Source organism: Cupressus sempervirens, chromosome 4 (assembly GCF_028749045.1).
Source record: "Cupressus sempervirens isolate cs-2001-9-10 chromosome 4, ASM2874904v1, whole genome shotgun sequence".
NCBI lineage: Eukaryota > Viridiplantae > Streptophyta > Pinopsida > Cupressales > Cupressaceae > Cupressus > Cupressus sempervirens.
In genome coordinates, this window is record NC_143121.1 from 319,693,281 (window position 1) to 319,710,554 (window position 17,274).

General features: G+C 38.4%; 2 protein-coding genes across 3 annotated transcripts in view; one reads left to right on the plus strand and one right to left on the minus strand.

Moving 5' to 3' along the window:
• The window catches only part of LOC149561315 (uncharacterized), a 126,444-nt gene that overhangs the window by 85,462 nt on the left and 23,708 nt on the right, over positions 1-17,274 (minus strand). The window lies entirely within an intron of this gene.
• LOC149561316 (translocon at the outer membrane of chloroplasts 64-like) lies at positions 11,786-16,455 on the plus strand. The gene is made up of 4 exons (XM_089824158.1): positions 11,786-11,973; positions 14,796-14,955; positions 15,830-15,964; positions 16,249-16,455. The coding sequence occupies exons 1-4, from the start codon at positions 11,786-11,788 to the stop codon at positions 16,453-16,455; spliced, it is 690 nt and encodes a 229-aa protein (XP_089680284.1).

Below are 17,274 nucleotides of genomic sequence, written 5' to 3' on the forward strand. Positions count from 1 at the left end.
AACTGTACCTCTCCATGATTGTGGATCTTTCCCTCAAATTGTTAGGCTACTACCAAGAGGACCAGCACTCTAATACTAACTGTTAGGATTAACAGGTACTGAGAGAGGGGGGTGGATCAGTACATGCAGACTTCTACAAACTTTTGCTACTAATCTATATGACTGAATTGCTCACTTTCAACTAAGCATATAATCAGTATCAGCAAATAAAGCATAATAAAATCAACTCACGGCATATATATGACACATAACACAATGATATTTGTCTCACGGAAACCCTTGGTTAGAATGTAAAAACCGCGGTGGGGATGGTGCCCACGAATCTTCACTACTGCAATAAATAAGTTCTCTCAGTTAAGAGCATACAACTAATCTTTATTGGGGTTCACCCCATTAGAAGTGACTTTGTACTTTGTTAGAAGTACAAATCGATCTGCTAGGATCAAACTTGTTAAAGGTAGATTTATGAGGTACAAGGAAAGTCTAAGAAATTGTGATATATGAGCTACAAGGAAGTTTAGGAAATCTCTTGCAATACAAGGAACTTACTATGCAGGTAAATGAAAGTCTAGGAAATTGTGGTTCATTTTCAAATGCCTGTCGTGCCACACCTTGCGTCTGCACTATGAAACTTCAGTGGCCCATTGTGCTTGTAGTTGTTGTTCGTCGAGTTTATTCAAGTTGTACAGCCTTTCCCTGAGACTTTCCATGTCTCCTAATTTATTTTCAATCGTTATTTGTAAACTCGGTACCATGAACTCTATTGGTACTACGGCTTCCAGACCATACATTAGCTGGAACGGAGTGTGTCCCATGGTGACTTTGTAAGAGGTACAGTATGTCCATAGTGCCAATGGTAACTTTTCCTCTCAATCTTCACCTTCAACTGCGCAAGACTTGTAAATTATTGCAACCAAAATTTTATTTGTAGACTTTGCCTATCTATTTGCTCTCGGCTAGTACGAACTCAACAAGGAATGGTAGATTTTGAATTCCGTGGTGAGTAGTCAACTGACATGGTTGACAAAATGTCCCCCACAGTCGCTTGTCATTTGTATCGAGATTTTGTACCTCGTAATGATCTGCTCGTAGATGAATCTCATCGTGCTCAATGTAGAGTAGTCTAATAGGGCCCATGCCTCTACCCACTTTGTAAGGTACTCGGTTGCTACAATAATATATTTGCATCTCTAGGCTTTGCTTACCTTCAACAGCCCAACAAAGTCTAGCCCCCACCGTTCGAATAGTTCATGTGCATGTGAGGGGTTCAGAGGCATAAAATCCCTCTTTAGGGGCTTCCCGGCTCTGTGGCATGTATCACATGCAACAACCCACTCCTTGGCATCGTTGTGCATGGTTGGCCACCACAATCCTACAAGGAGTATCGTACGCACAGTTGTGTCCGGCCCCATATTTCCTCCTACAGGCCCTTCGTGCGCTTCGTTCAATACTTATGGTATTTCTTCCTCCAGAACACATCGTCGTAGAATCTGGTCGGTTCCCATCTTGTATAGCAACCCGTTGATCAACTGGAATGTTCAACTTCTCAGTACTAGTTTTCTCCTCTCACTAGGCGGCATTTCTCTAGGAAATTGCCTTGTTAAAAGATATTCCCCGATACTCGCATACCAGGATGGTAGTACGGCAATCTGAAATAGTTGTGCATCAATAAAGTCATCAACAATATCAAATTTCCACAATCCATTTGGAATGAAAGCAATGTTTCTAGATTAGATTGTGTGAGGTTTTTGAGCATCAACAATCTAATCCAGAAACATTGCTTTCAATAAACTCATCATTGACTCCCTCCAGAGCTTCTCCCGATTTGATCCTGGATAGATGATCCGCACTCACGTGGCTTTTTCGAGGCCATACCACAATTTTAAATGTAAATTCCTACAAGAGAAGTAGCCATCTGCTTATCCGTCCTTGAATGATCAGTTTGTTCACGAGATATAGCAAGGCCTGGTAGTCTATGTAGAACACAAATGGGGTTGCCAGTAAGTAGTGTTTGAACTTTTGCACAGCGTACAAATTCCAAGAGCCTCCTGCTCTGTTGTGCTATAATTCTTTTTTGCCTTAGACAGTAGTCTACTTGTGAAGTACACCGGGTGATCCAATCCATGATCATCTGTTTGTGCCAGTATAGCTCCTATTGCGTAGTTCGACGCATCGGCATGTACATGGAACTCCTTGTCCCAGTTTGGGTAAGCTAGGATAGGTGTTGTGGCTAGTCACATTTTCAATCCCTGAAAGACTTCATCTTGCTTTGATTCTCATTTATAAGGTTCTCCCTTGCAAGTTAGCTTGTCGAGAGGGTGAGATATTTTCACAAAGTTCTTAATTAACCTCTAATAATACCCTATGTGTCCTAGAAATAAGGTGGCATTTCCAGAATCACTCAAACCTTGTTAGGATCCATCTTTAATCCTACCTTGCACATGATATGTCCCAACAATTTTTCCTGAAGTACCATAAATCTACACTTCTTAGGGTTTAGTGCTAGTCGTGCCTGTCTGCATCTTTCTATACATTCCTTGAGTGCAGTCAGATGCTTGTCCTCTACACTAAAAACTGACCAGTCGTCCAAGCACGCTTTGAAGTTCCCTACTGACATCTTGTCGTAGATGTGCAAGATGATTCTTTGAAACGTTGTCAAAACATTACATAGACCGAACAACATTCTGTTGTAGGCATGCACTCCATCTTCTACCACAAAGGTTGTTTTGAACTTATCTTCTTTTGCAATGAATATCTGATTGTACTCGAAAAATCCATCCATGAATGAATATTTTTCATGCCCCCCAACTTCCTCCAAAATACTATCAATAAACGGTATCGGGAATGGATCCTTAATTGTTACCACGTTCACACAGTGAAAGTCTACACATCCTTATTTGAGTGGTATCCTTTTTCAGTGATATCACAATTGGGGATACCCACTCACTCGTCTATACCCGAAATTTAATGCATGCTTCAAGCATCCGATTAATCTTATATGTGACCTGTGTGGCATAGTTTTTGTTTATGTGGTGTGGTCCCTTCTGTACGGGTACTACTATCAGTGGGATGCGGTGGACACAATTTGGGCGATACCCATTTCAGGTCTTTGTATGTGCACCCAAAAACATCCTTATACTCCATAAATATCTAAATGTTGATGCTTTCAAAATTGGATTCCTGTCATCTCCAACAAATATGTTTTTTGAATTAGCCCCGTCCCCTAAGTTCATCGTCTTCACCATGGGTCCTTCGTATTTAATAGGCTTCTCTTCGCTGAATGTGTGTGCAGGTGTTTCATCTATTTGCACCTCTCCTTTCACTTCTTTGTATTCCGTTGGAAATTCACTCTTTTCCTCTCCCTTATTTCCTTCCTCAACCCCTAACATGTGACAACTCGGAAAGAGCATAGTCCTCCATTTGCCAATAGAGTAGGTCATTAATCGAATCCAAGTCGTTATCGTCGAATCCTCCTACTCTCAAGATTCCTTCTTCGTTGGGTTCCATTTGTTTCTTTCCTTCATCGTCTCCTTCGCCTTCGAAGTCTAACGACGCTACCTCCTCTCCCACCATCTAGGTATGTAGGTAAATTACAAACCTACGACCTACTCTTTCCATGGAGAGGGTGTTTCATTTCCAATCGTGTTTCACCTTTGCCTGCACCAGCTAGCCCCTTCCGAGGATGGTATCATATCCTTTCCTTTTCAACAGAATGACCATGAAGTCCAGTAAGAAGGGTTGTGTCCTGATCATTACGGGTTGTGCCATTAGAGTCCCGAGGAGTTTAATCCCATATTGATCGGTGGTGAGCAGTTGGAATGCAGGCGGCCATAGAGTAGCTTACCCCAACTTCTTCCATGTCTCTTCCAGCAATACATTTACTTCCAACCCTCCATCTACGATGGTGTTCGTGAGGATAGTTTCGAGAATACCCATATTGACTACTGCAAGGTGTCTTCCTGTGTTTAGCGCAAGTAGCATTGGGTCTATTGTGGTCGTTCCGCTTCCACCTTGTGTATCCTTCCCTGGGTCTTCCACTGCCTTCAGGGATGGTGTCATGTTTTGGATTGCGGTCTGTAACTGAGACATTCCAAGAAGAAGGTTGTTTAGCTTCATGGGAACTATCATATGATGCTTTGTTCTGCCAAGTTCCTCCTTCAGGTGCCAGCAATGTCCTTCCTTTGTGATTTTTCAGCCTCCATCTCCTTTTCTATTTCTACTCTCACTTGTTGCATCCTTTTCTTTTCCTCTTCCAAATCTAGATAGCTTATCTTCTTCGCTTGCGTGCGAGTGATTGCTAATGTTTCCTCGTCAAATCTTTCTATGGTCAATAGGTTCGCCCTAGATTTAGGGCATTTTGAGTCGTCGTGGTCTCCAAGACCACACCATCTACACAATAGCTACGATGTTCCCTTTGTAGTACAGTTTCTGGCGAAGTGGCCCCAAAGGTTGCACGCACAACACTGTATCATTGGCTGTCTGACTGGATCATACTATATCCGGCTATGGCCCCCGTTATTGTTGTTGCTATTGTTGTTTTCGCCTCGTCCGCGTTGGTTGCTGTTTCAGTAACCTCCTGAGGTTGTCGCGTCATTGTTTGTATTGGTTCCTACTCCCGAGGTGGACAATTCTTGCATTAGTAATACTTGTTGGTGTTCCTTTATTTTCATATTGAACATGCATTCCTTGGTGGAATGTCCCGCAATCTAGCAAATATCACAAAACTAGTTCTTAGGGCAAGAGCCTTTTGTGTGGCCCTCCTTGCAATGCGTACACCATAGTTCCCCTTCTCTCGTTTGGCCAGGATTCTTTTTCATGTTTTTAAACTCTTTCATCATACGTAGTATATCCTTGTGTAGTGCCCGAACCTTTTTACTTGATTCCTCATCGCTGCTGCTTTTGGAGGATGAGCCTTTAGAATCCGAAGCTCTGTCTTTCTTCTTTTCGCCAGTTTTTTGTTCGCTCTCCAAGTCCATCACATGGTTATATGCATCAACGTACAATGCTAGAGGTACAATTTTCATCTTTTTCCAATCTTGGTCATAGCCCTTCGACAAACCACCTTTTCTTCAACCCGTCCGCTAGTTGGCTTTCCATTTTTCCTACCAGCTCCTTCAACCTCCTCACGTATACGCAGACTGTTTCATTCTTCCTCTATTTTTTACTATAAATTCCCGCTACTATCTCATTATCATCCCTAAGTAATCAGAACTCTATTATAAATTCTTTCTTGACGTCTGCCCATATAGTTAGTTTCTTCGGATCGGTCTCTAAAAAGCAATCAATTGCTACACCTCATAGGGTAGTTGGAAACTTCGGACCCAGTCATCTTGGTCCATTACGCCATTTGCAGTCCATATTGTTTTGCACGTTTTACAATGTCGAACTAGATCGACAGTCCCATCGTCATTAAACTTTGGTAGTTTTTCTTTTGGCCCTGTCATTGTTAACTTCCTCTATATTCATTGTACTTGTTGCGCACCCATGTTGTTCTGAGCACTCACGTTGTTCTGCACAACCGCATTACTCTGGATAACCGTGTTACTCTGTGATGTGAAGAGGTCTTCTACAAGCTAAGTTGTTTGATTCTCAACTTGTATTCATTCATCAGGTGTATCAGGAATGAAGAGTACACCCCATGCTCGTGCTCCTTTGGCAACTCGAGCCGAGCGGGTCCCTTCTCTTCCGTCTGGATTCTTTACCCTTGGTGTACACAAGTTTAGGAACTCCTCCCTTGTCTCTTCTACCAAATTCAAACTTTGTTACATCTCCTCAAGCAAGTCCTCAACACTCCTCGGTCTGCTAGGTGAATGCACTTCGTCGATCCGTGCTCCTTCACCACTTCGGTGCCCATCGGCTAACTATTGAAACTTCTACCTTCACTCTGCCTGTTGTGTGAGAATTAATGTTTCACGTGATGTGCATACATCATCATTGTCTTATTTTATTTCGATCTTTATTGGGCAAATTCGGCATTAATCTTCATAACACATCTTTTTTACTAGGTTCGACTAGCAACGGCGCCAAATGTTTACCGTACAAGGTAAATGGATGTTTATCGCATTAAGAGACTAGAATGTAACACAGAATAAGATACTTTATTCATATAAGCAGATATGCAATCACAATTACCATGATGATTCATACTTTCATTCAAACGATGTACATATACTTTGCAAAAGGGTGACTAAACCGTCACGCAACCTTTTGAACACTAAATAATCCCATCGGCTATAACATAGTTTTTACTGACGACAATCAAATTCATGAGATGATTTTTTGCATTCATCGATCAATCAACCTAGCGTCCAATTCCTAAAGAAGTTTCCATTCATGGTATTGATAATAACTTTGAAATCTTCTACTCATATATTCATCCATCATCCTTGCTAATAGTTTGTAGACCTCTCCAAAGAGTTCTAGCTTTAGTGAGATTGTTGGAGTCTATCCCAAAATCAAAGGCATATATTCCAAACAATTAGCCCCTAAAGTCCCTGAACACCCCATCCTAATAGCTCTGTCGAAATTCCCCTTAGTGACCCCAACAAATTTGAGTTTAATCTAACCTAGGATAGGGTAAGACAACATACATTTACCCCCTTTACCCTTCAAACCTCACATCCTTGTAACTCTTCTTAACCAACTAGTTGAACCTATGGCATTTGTTAGCCCATATCGGTTCCTTTTTTAAAACCTTTTGATCCTCTTCTTGATACATCTTCCCAATCTCTCATTGATCGCTCTCAAGCATGTCCCAAATTATGTTAACCACTCTCTTTAGGTCTAAAAAGGTCCTCCTATTACAAGCAAGCTAGAGGTTCCACATTAATATCATACGAGAAACATTCCAAATAAACTTGAGACTTGAACAAAAAATTAAGGTCCAACTCTCCACCAACAATAGCACATTATGTAGAGTAAACCATATCATCCCAAGTGTGTTAACTAATGAATTCCAAAGTTCCTCAACCATTGTGAAGAGAAAAAAATAAATGATCATTAGCTTCACAACTAATTGTAGCATCAGAAATTGTATCCCTATGCAATTTTCTCACCTGGACTTAATTTTGGCATTTTTAACCTTTCTCAAAAACTAGCATCTTCATCACATTTTGGACCTCTACTTCTTGACACAACCTAATTTGGTAGGTCTAGGTTGCCTCAGACAACCCTGAGCCCGCAAAAAGGTCCCGAAATTAAATCATTAGACAAATACATTGCAAGAGTGGGAAATTCACTTATGTGTTAGCCTGGTTCGACAATCTATTTAATCTACCTCAAAAATTCAAATGTATTTCATAGGGAGGGGTAAAAAAGCAAGTCTAACCTCATCATTTAAAACATCATCATGCAACAAGCACAAGCATTCAAGAAGTATTCAAGATTATGCACTCCATGAGATATTTCATCCCACCATATTCTTCACATGTAAACACTATGGAAACTTATAACAACCCTTATGCTAGAATGTTCTTATATCACATTTATGTCAAGTCATTTTATTGTTCAACACTTGTGATCACATTCAAAAAGCATTGCATCAAAAGGGTATAAGCTCCAAATACTTCATTTTCATATCTAGCCTTTGCTACATTACTATATGTTTTCATTTGAAGTCTATGATAATTATACTTCATGGTTAATTCCAAAACTAGTATTTGACCTAAGAAAACCTGATCAAACCAACATTTCCCCTTCTTTATTTGTGTAGGTGATAGGATCTAATGAAATGGATTTGGGAATAGATTGAGCAAACAAGGGTCTACATATCAGAATTTTGCAAATTGAAAATAGAAGGACTCAATTCACCCCAAAGAAGAAAATCTAGAAAGTTGGGAGCAGCATACTCGTACAACGACATGAGAGGTATCATTTGGGGACATGTGGTAGGTTGTGTTGTAGCAATATTCACGTAAATAAAACTATCTAACCCATGCCTCTCGGTGCCTCGATATATAATTACGAAGGTATCTCTCCACCTGTTCATTTACAACCTCTACCTGATAGTTTATTTAGGGGTATTAGCTAGTGCTCGTCATGAGCTCTATACTATTGGGCCTAAACAAATCATGCCAAAAACGACTCACAACCTTGATGTCCTTATCACCGACTACATTCCTCGATAACCCATGAAGTACAAATACCTCCTAGAAGAACAAGTATGCCGCCTGTACTATTGTATATGTAGTGATGATCAGAAAACATTGTGCAAATTAATAAGTTTGTACACCACGACATCAATGCAATCTCTACCTTGGGCTTTGGGCAAGCTTGTGATAAAAGTCCATCGAGATACACTCCCACTTCCTACTCAAAATGGGTAGCGGCTACATTAAACCTGCAGAAAAAGTGTGCTCCTATTTATTTTGTTGGCAAATAGGGCACTCCTGTACATATCTAGGGACCTCTGACTTAAGCCCTTGCGAAGTAAATCTCTCTTGTATCTATCAATATGTCTTAAATTACCCTAGATATCTGGCCATAGGTGTTGATCCCTAAGGCAAAGTTGTTTATAAAGTCAAACGCTTAATCATTCACAAGGCAGGATTGGTCGGTCATCATTGCGACCAAGTCATCCTATACAGGTCAAGCCATCCTATATAGATCAAGCCATGTATTAATGACTTGTACATAATTCAGTTTAAGTGTCGTGCAGTGGTTACTGCCGAGCAAGATAGAGGTTGTCGGGTACTCTTTTGATTGCCGAGTTTTTCAGAGAAAGCAATATAAGTTGAGTGTTATAGAAGCCGAGCAAAGCAATGCATGTCAAGTATAGTTAAGGGCAAGGGACAACATGAAGAACAGTCTGGGTCGAACACCAGTATGTTGTAAGTGTCGAGTAAGACAGTTTTGCATATTTGTTTGGAATTGCACAAAATCCTATGTAAACCGTTTTTGTCAAGTTGGAAGCGTGTTTTATAGATCGAGGAGCTAATCAAGGAGCTGATTACACATCCGACAGAGGATCATTAATCCCTATGTAAGGCAATCCACCAATCATAAAATTGCAAGGACTAAGCGGCAAAAGAAATGAATCTAGATCATTGCTCATGATCTAGAAGCTTCACCTAACATCTATTTAAGAAGGGTTTAGGACCTAGTTCGCCTATGTCAAGCATATGTGATTAAGAGTTTGGTTGTATGTGAGGTAGAAGGTGAATCAAGCAGAATGACCGACCAATGCAGTAAATAGTTGTGAACAAAATTATTGAAGATCAATCACAGAGAGTTAATAATATATATTGCATGAGTGCAAACCAAAGGATCAGGTATTGATATATTTTGACAGGTGTTTCTAGGTTTAAAACTCTTAACAAAGTGGTTTTAACAGGCCTTTGTAAATCTCCTAACAGCATACTCACTTAGTTTTGATGTTTAAATCCTTTAATCAGTAGGACTTAACAGTCTTGTAAGACTTTAGCAAGGCAAACCCCTCACAGGGTAGATCATCAAAAGTGATCAAACATTGTAGCCTTAACAGGCACACTTTATTGTTGTAGTGGTGAAGATTTTGTGAGTGTCATCCCTACAGCAGTTTTACCTTCACATTGGAGGGTTTCTGCATTACCAAATCTATGTTAAAGGTGTTATGTGTTTGTGAAGTTCCATTCATGCAATTAGAAGTTAGATCTGATGTTATGTTGAAGCAAATGATTGCACTGATATGAGATCAATGTGCAAATGAGGGTTTATGTGAAGTTATCAAATATGGTTCATGTCTGAAGAGTTAAAGTTTTATAGATTCTGATTCACCCCCCTCCCCCCCCTCAGTATCTTACTTTCCCTATTAGATTTCTAACAATTGGTATCAGAGCTTTGTACTCTTAGCAGAAGTATAACCACTTGGGAGTTATAGATCTTGGAGATGAAAGCCTACAAACTAGGAAAGATCATTGAGAACCAAAAGCTTGATGTTCACCTAGCATTTGAACAAGTCAAGACTATAAAGGAGACATTGAGGCAATCCTTGAAGAGAAGGAAAGAGATGGCAATTTAACAAAATGACACCCAATACAAAGAAGAGATTGTTGAAGAATTGTTTGATGAAAGCAGTTCTAGTGAATCTGATGCAGCAATATCAGATCTATTGGAGAAGAACAACATTCTGAATGAAGAAGTTAGAGCATTGAAAAGAGAACATGAGATACAAGCAGTAAGACTATGTGAAGCTACTAAACAAAAGAAAAAGGTTGAAGAGGATAGAGAAAAATTGATGAAGACAAGAGGCAAATGACTACAAGTCTTGATGAAAGGATCAATGAGGTACAAAGGCTGATCACAATCAATTTGACATGGTCAATCAATTACTACGTACAAATCATGAGATTACTAGGAAGGAGCTAGAGATTGCAAATCTAAAATCAGAGAATGATAGATTGAAGAATGAGTTGAAAGCTGGAAAGGAACTTATTGAAAGGTTGAACAAACCTAAAGAGGCTATAAAATTTTTATATGAACAAATGCTTGCACCAAGGAGAACTCATGACACTTCTGGACTAGGATATGTCGAGTTCCTATCAGGTCCCAACCAGGGAGAGTCATCAATGCAAGGAGAACAAAGGAATGTGACTATAAAACCAAAGAACAAGAAACATCCATGCTATCACTATGGAAAACCAGGTCATATAGCAAATGTCTATAGAAGCAAAATTGGTAAGTCAAATCCTAAACCCAAATTCAATGGTTATTGTTACAATTGCAACAAACTAGGTCATCAAGCACATGAGTGTAGATCAAAGGTCAATAAGACACCAACTACTTCTAGATTTGAAGGTTATTGTTATACATGTCAGAAGTATGGTCATAAGGCACAAGAATGCAAATCTAAAGTAAAGAACAATTGGACATCTAAAAGTCAAAGCAAAGTACCTTAGCAAGGTAATATCATAAATTGGGATTACAATACTTGGGTAAATTGTCAATATTGTGGAAAGTATGGACAAATTGCAGCAAATTGTGTTAGGATACATCTCAGAGGAAGATCTAGAAACTAGAGAAACTTTGGAACAATATGTTTCAATTGTCAGAAAGTCAGTCACCTAAGCTAGGACTGTATGAACCGAGCGTCAACACCCACTGTTGAAGAGAACAATGGAAAAGCTAAGGTCAATACTAAGGAAATGAGAACCCAGATGAATCAAACCTGGAAGAAGAAAACTGATGGAGGCAGTGGTACAAATGATGAAGTTGTGATCACTGAATTCAATGGATTAGGTGATTCCCCCACCTCAAACTGAAATAATAAGAGTATATATGGAACTATGTTTCAAATTGATAAATCATACATTAGTTCCTAATATAATATTCAACTCCAAATCAGCATGATAGTAGATGTTCAAGGACAAAACTAAGGTTTGAAAAGAACAATGATTTTTGATGCCAAGTTGAAAATCTAGTAAAGACCAAGTGCCAGTATTGGAGTCTAGTCAAGACCGAGTTGCAATATGAACCGAGCTATATCATTGACCGAACGAAGCTGAAGGAAGTTTGTTTGCCAAGTTTCACTGAGTTGGCCACGATAGCTGTTGAGCACCTAATACATGTACGGAGCATTTATGGAGACCTAATTCGACCATTTAACCTTATAAAACAGATTTCAAAGCTCATTTTACCCGCCAAGCTTTCAAGAATTTACAAGAGTGCATTAAGAAGGCAATTGCAAAACAAATTTGCGCTAAGTTGTTAAAGATCTAGTGTGTGTCGTTGGCATCCCAAGTAAGTTGTGTATAGTTGAATTGAGACCGAGTTGTGAAGTTGCTTGAAAATCAAACCCTAATCTGAAGAAATGGCATCGACCGCGTATGCAAGTGAGAAGAAGGTTGTATTGAAAAATAGTCATGTTCAGTTAGTTCGAAACGAAGCATGCCCTCCACCAAAATTTAGGGCATATCCCGATATTGCATTAACTGATGGTTCTTCTGGAGCATTATTAGCACTTCCACCAAGCGTTATTATGGTTCACAATGTCAGATCGTGTTACATGTGCAAGATTGGAGAGATTGGAGACTTTAAGTTGATGAACGCATATGACAGTTGTGTGAGAATAGAAGGTTGAAGGATGAACACAAGGTAGTAGCCGAAAAAGGGTTAACTCTTGCCCTAAACTTCCTGAAGATTTTTACAATGGAATGGATCAAAGTTGTATTAAGCCAAATCCACGACATAAAACTCTGGCTGGAGAACGGACCAGTGAAGATTACGCAACCTATCATCCATCATGTCACGGGTTATCCTTTTTTGGATAGGGTAAAGACCATTCACTGCCAAGGAAGTGATGTGATTGAAAACAATACTCAGGCAAAATGGAACAGCGGAGGAATCTCAATAACAACCATTGAGGATCCAAAGATTGAATTTTCTATTAGAGTCATGGCACACAAATTCTACCAATCAAGCCAACTTAACAATGTGTCGTTTGTTGCTATGGATTATTACGAAGTAATTGGTAAAATACTTGCTTATTATTAACAAAGACCAAGAGGCCTATATATACAAAAGAATCGAACGATGTTTCCTTAGGAAAAGATCATAAAGAATAGAAAATTTCTATTCTAGCTAAGAGAAAACTAACTGTTATCCACAGCTAACTAAATATTAGAAACATTCTAATAAATTACAAACAGACTACCATTTACTAATAATAGACATTTATCTATTATCGTAATACTCTCCCTTAATGGTTAATCTATCCACAACACCAAGTTTTCCTCTAGATTTGACAAACTTATCAGGACCAATAGGTTTGGTGAGAATGTCTGCAATTTGGTTTGTGGTAAGAACATAGTACAAGTCTATTGTCATGTCTTCAACCAGTTGTCGTATGTAGTGACAATGCACATCCACATGCTTGGTTCGTTCAAGGAAGACTGGATTTCGTGCTAACTTGATAACACCTTCGTTGTCAACAGAGTAGTCGGTCCTACTGGTGACATCTACATATTCCCAAGCATCCAACGAAGCCAAACAGCTTCACATCCTAACTTAACAGTCCCTCTATATTTGGCCTCTATAAAGGAGAGAGAAATTGCATGTTGGCACCAGATCCCAAACTGAACACATATCCAGAAGTTGACTTTTTATCGTCAACAAAGCCTGCCCAATCTGAATCTGTGAACCCACTGAGTCTAGAAGTAGAACTTCGAGAGTAAAGAAGTCCATAATATGAACTGCCCTTCACATAACAAAGCACATGCTTTGCTGCCATCCAATGATCAGCCTTAAGAGCTGTCATAAAGAGTGAGATATAGCTGACAGCGAAGCTGATATCAAGCCTAGTAGCAGAGAGGTAGATGAGGTTGCCTACTAGTTGCATGTATGTAGTATCATCAATAGGAGGAATATCAAACCTTGTGGATAACTTGAGACCTTTCTACATGGGTGTAGATGCAGGCTTGCAATCCTACATATGAAACTCGTCTAACAGAGCCCTGGCATATTTGGACTGTGAGATGAATATACCAGAAGATTGTTGCCAAACCTCAACACCTAGGCAATAATGCATGCACCCAAGGTCAGTCATATCAAAGAGTGGAATAAATTTTGTTTGATTGCCTGAATCAAGATGTCAAACTGTCAGTGTTGATCAAATCATCTACATAAATAACCAAAAGGATCGTGTCACTATTAGTAGTCTTTATGTACAAATTTGAGTCTGAACAACTCCTCTTGAAGCCTTGATCACTAAGGTACTTACCAATTTTTATGTACCATGCCCAAGGGGCCTACTTCAAGCCATAGAGAGCTTTCACTAATCTGAGAACCCAATGTTCTTTCCGACAACCTTGAAACCAAGAAGTTGTATCATGCAGACTTCTTCGTGGAGATTACCATTCAAGAAAGCACTCTTGACGTCCATTTGATGGATCTTCCAGCCAAACTGTGTTGTCATGGCTAGGACTAATCTGATTGTGCTCATCTTTGCAGTAGAAGCAAAGATGTCCTCATAATCAATACCCTGACGCTGAGAAAACACTACTACATTTGACCCCATTTTTCGACCAAATTTTTCGACCATCAATTAAAAAGGTTTAGTTTGGTCGGATTGTAGAAGGAAATTTTTCTCTTTTTTAAAAATCTAACCCGTGTTGGTCGAAATTTCGACCAACACGGGCTTTAACTTTAAAATGAAAAATAATTTGACCGAGTGTGCGAAGGAGCAGGAGGATGGTTAAGGGTTAGTTTTAATTTGCGAATGGATTCCCTAGGAGGTTGTTATTTTGTCGTTGGCAAAAGGAGGTTTTGTCTGTGTGTGTGCCGCGGGAGCTCTTTAAGGTGAGGTAAGTCCATGTCGTTACTTCTGGTAACATATGCATTGTTGTTTTACTATTTGAAATTCTTCATGGAAGCATTTAATCGACTGTAACTTGGGTATATCTGGCTTTGTCTAATGCCATGTTCTTTTCATTCTTCTTGTTGTTATTGACATTTTGAATTCGTTTTTCTTTTCATTCTTGCTGTTGTTATTGACATTTTGAATTCGGGTTAGTCTCCTTATCATGGGATCCTTATTTTGAGAAAATGAATTAAACACCGAGAGCATTGTATCCATACTTTATAGAGGCTGCTAGCTATATAGATTTTACTCTGGATGCTTGAAGGCTCTGTTAAAATTGTAAGATGAATTCTAAAATTTTCCTTTGTATTTTGCTGTGAGATTCTTAAAAAAATTGATTCAAATACACTTAATAATAAATTCTGCACACAAAATGTTCTATCTCGAGAAATACTACCGTGATTCGCTTGAATTTATTGGGTTTTTTCAATTTTATGTCATCTAACTCCTGTTAAAATTTCAGCCACAACCCAGATTGTGGACTGGGAGATATTGTAAAAATACAACCTGGTATATCTGGTCGTATATGTGTCGCTCTAGATATACGCACAGATGATGAAAATATTGACCTTTCCTTGAGGGTTAGGGAAGAAGCACGTTTAGCTCTAAATTCTCTTTTAAAGGTATTTATGTTTCATAGCTACAAATTTGATTAATCATGCTTGCTACCATCTTATCAGAGTGCACTTTTGTGTTTATGGAAGTTTAATTAGGTCATTAGGTATGCAAATTTTATTACTGTTGGTTCTAATATATAAGGAGCATGATTAATTGTGTGCAACATAAATGTGACTCTTTGCTCAGAGATAGTGACTTGAGTTTCAGCTCTACCGATTTCAGTCAACATATCACATATATGCCTATCTATATGCACTTTTTGCTAGCATAGATATCCAGTCAGATATCCCATGCATGTATTTTTGTGAATTTTTCATAGCTACAAAATATGATTACTCGTGCTTGCTAGAATCTATAAGAGTGCACCTTTGTGCTATGGAAATTTGATTAGCTCATTAAGCAGGTGAATTTTACTTCTGTTGGTTTGAAGTTTGAATCTATGGGGAACATGCTTAATTGTCTGTAGCATAAATGTGAGTGTCTGCTCACTGATAGTGACTGGATATTCAGCTCTTCTGATTTCAGTCAACCTTCACGCATCACATTTATGCATATTATATGCAATTCTTGATGGCATAAATTTCCAATCAGATATCCTATGCATGTATTTTTTTGTGATTTTTTCTTGTTGTCCATGTGTTATCTGGCAGCAGATAGCAGGTGATATCCTTTACTGGTTTACTGCATGGATGAATTACCATCTTTAGCAATACAGTTCAATAGGCTGACCATTTTACAAGAGATGAATCTAGGCATTTCAGGGCATATCATGATAACATTGTTCTTTATTTGATTTGTGGAACAACTTTAAATTGATTGGCTTCTAGTTGCAACTTTATGAAAAACAGTTCTCTGTTCTATTGTGTATCACATTCACAGGATGATGGAATATTAGTTATTCCTACAACCGCAGATCCTCCTCCTAAGCTCAATATGAAAGTCAACTTCTTGGAGAACTTCCAAATGAGAGCTTTCACTCTGTTATGTATTGCTGGCATGTCTGGATACTGTCAGGTATCATAAAAATACTGAACATATTCTGGCTGTTCATTTTTTTATACAAATCTTTAGTGTATTAAATAGTTCAGTAACGATTATTCTAGGAGACAGCTGGGCTTTATTTAAGAGTCAAATCAAAATATTTAGTAGATTCACTAATAAACTCTCATCCTTTCCTTGTTTTAAGTAATGAGCACAGATGGTGTTGGTCATTATCTTTCCGTGATTGAACACTCTGTATTATGTTATGAGGAAAATATTTGCTACTAAATTGTGTTTGTGTTTACCTAAATTGAAAGGCAAGCATACCCTTAGGACAGCATGATAATTGTCCAGTGGCTGTGTCATTCATAGCAAGGCATGGTGGAGATAGGTTCCTTCTTGATACTGTAAGGGCTACATATTCTACTCTTCAGCAACAAGTAGAGACTAGCTCAAGTACACAGACAGTTAATTCAACGAGTGGAAAAACAGAAGCCACGGAGATTGCTAAAGAAAAGGTATGATTGGAAGGGGCCATTTTGTTACAGTAATAACAAATTCAGAAGAGAAAAATATACAAAGACTAGTCAGTATTTTCAGAATAAAATAAAATATAAGTCAATTATAAGATATCTCATCAAGGTTGTATATGTTGGGTACTGCTCTTACCTCATAAAAACATTGCATGATATAGTAACTCAATTGTAATCATAACTTTACGTTATCTTAAGGTAATTTTTGTCATTTTCCTGAGCTAATCGTCTCTTCATTAACTTTTATTTCTTTGAGTTTTTTGATTTAAATGCACCTATTGTGTGGGGTACCTGCACCTTTGTAATTTCTGCACATTGTTCAACTCATACAATGTTAGTTTTCTGGATAACTGTTCCCTTATAAGCTATATCATTTCAGTTTCAATCAACTTTTAAACATTGCTTGAGAACTTTGATCTTTTGATTCATGTCTGAGCTTTAGTGGCTCTCCATGAATTATTTCTAGTCTTTATTTAAGTTGTCTTTTTAATTTGCACAATAACCTATGATGTATTGTATGTCAAATTGGTCTGTCAACTTTTTATTTATACCCTTCATCATATATCTCTTTTAAGTTTTGGTATCTGTTAATCTGCAGTTGTGCCATACATAATCAACTCGGTTGTTTTTGTGGTGGCTAGCATTAGTGAAGTTTATAAGTTTTCAAAAATCTTCTGACATAGTGATATTTTCTTGAATGATTCTCATTGTGATTCACTTATGCATTGAGTAGGCCTAACTTGTAAGTTGTCAAGTTGTTTTTGATTTCTCATTAACTTTTTCACATTTGCTTGGAACATTTTTGTTCTG

What these genes read in the sequence shown, in the direction of transcription:
- LOC149561316 (XM_089824158.1), top strand. Translation starts at nt 11,786, where the DNA reads ATGGCATCGACCGCGTATGCAAGTGAGAAGAAGGTTGTATTGAAAAAT. An exon ending in CTCTAAATTCTCTTTTAAAG is followed by an intron (nt 14,956 to 15,829) that starts GTATTTATGTTT and finishes TCACATTCACAG; the next exon opens with GATGATGGAATATTAGTTAT. An exon ending in GCATGTCTGGATACTGTCAG is followed by an intron (nt 15,965 to 16,248) that starts GTATCATAAAAA and finishes CTAAATTGAAAG; the next exon opens with GCAAGCATACCCTTAGGACA.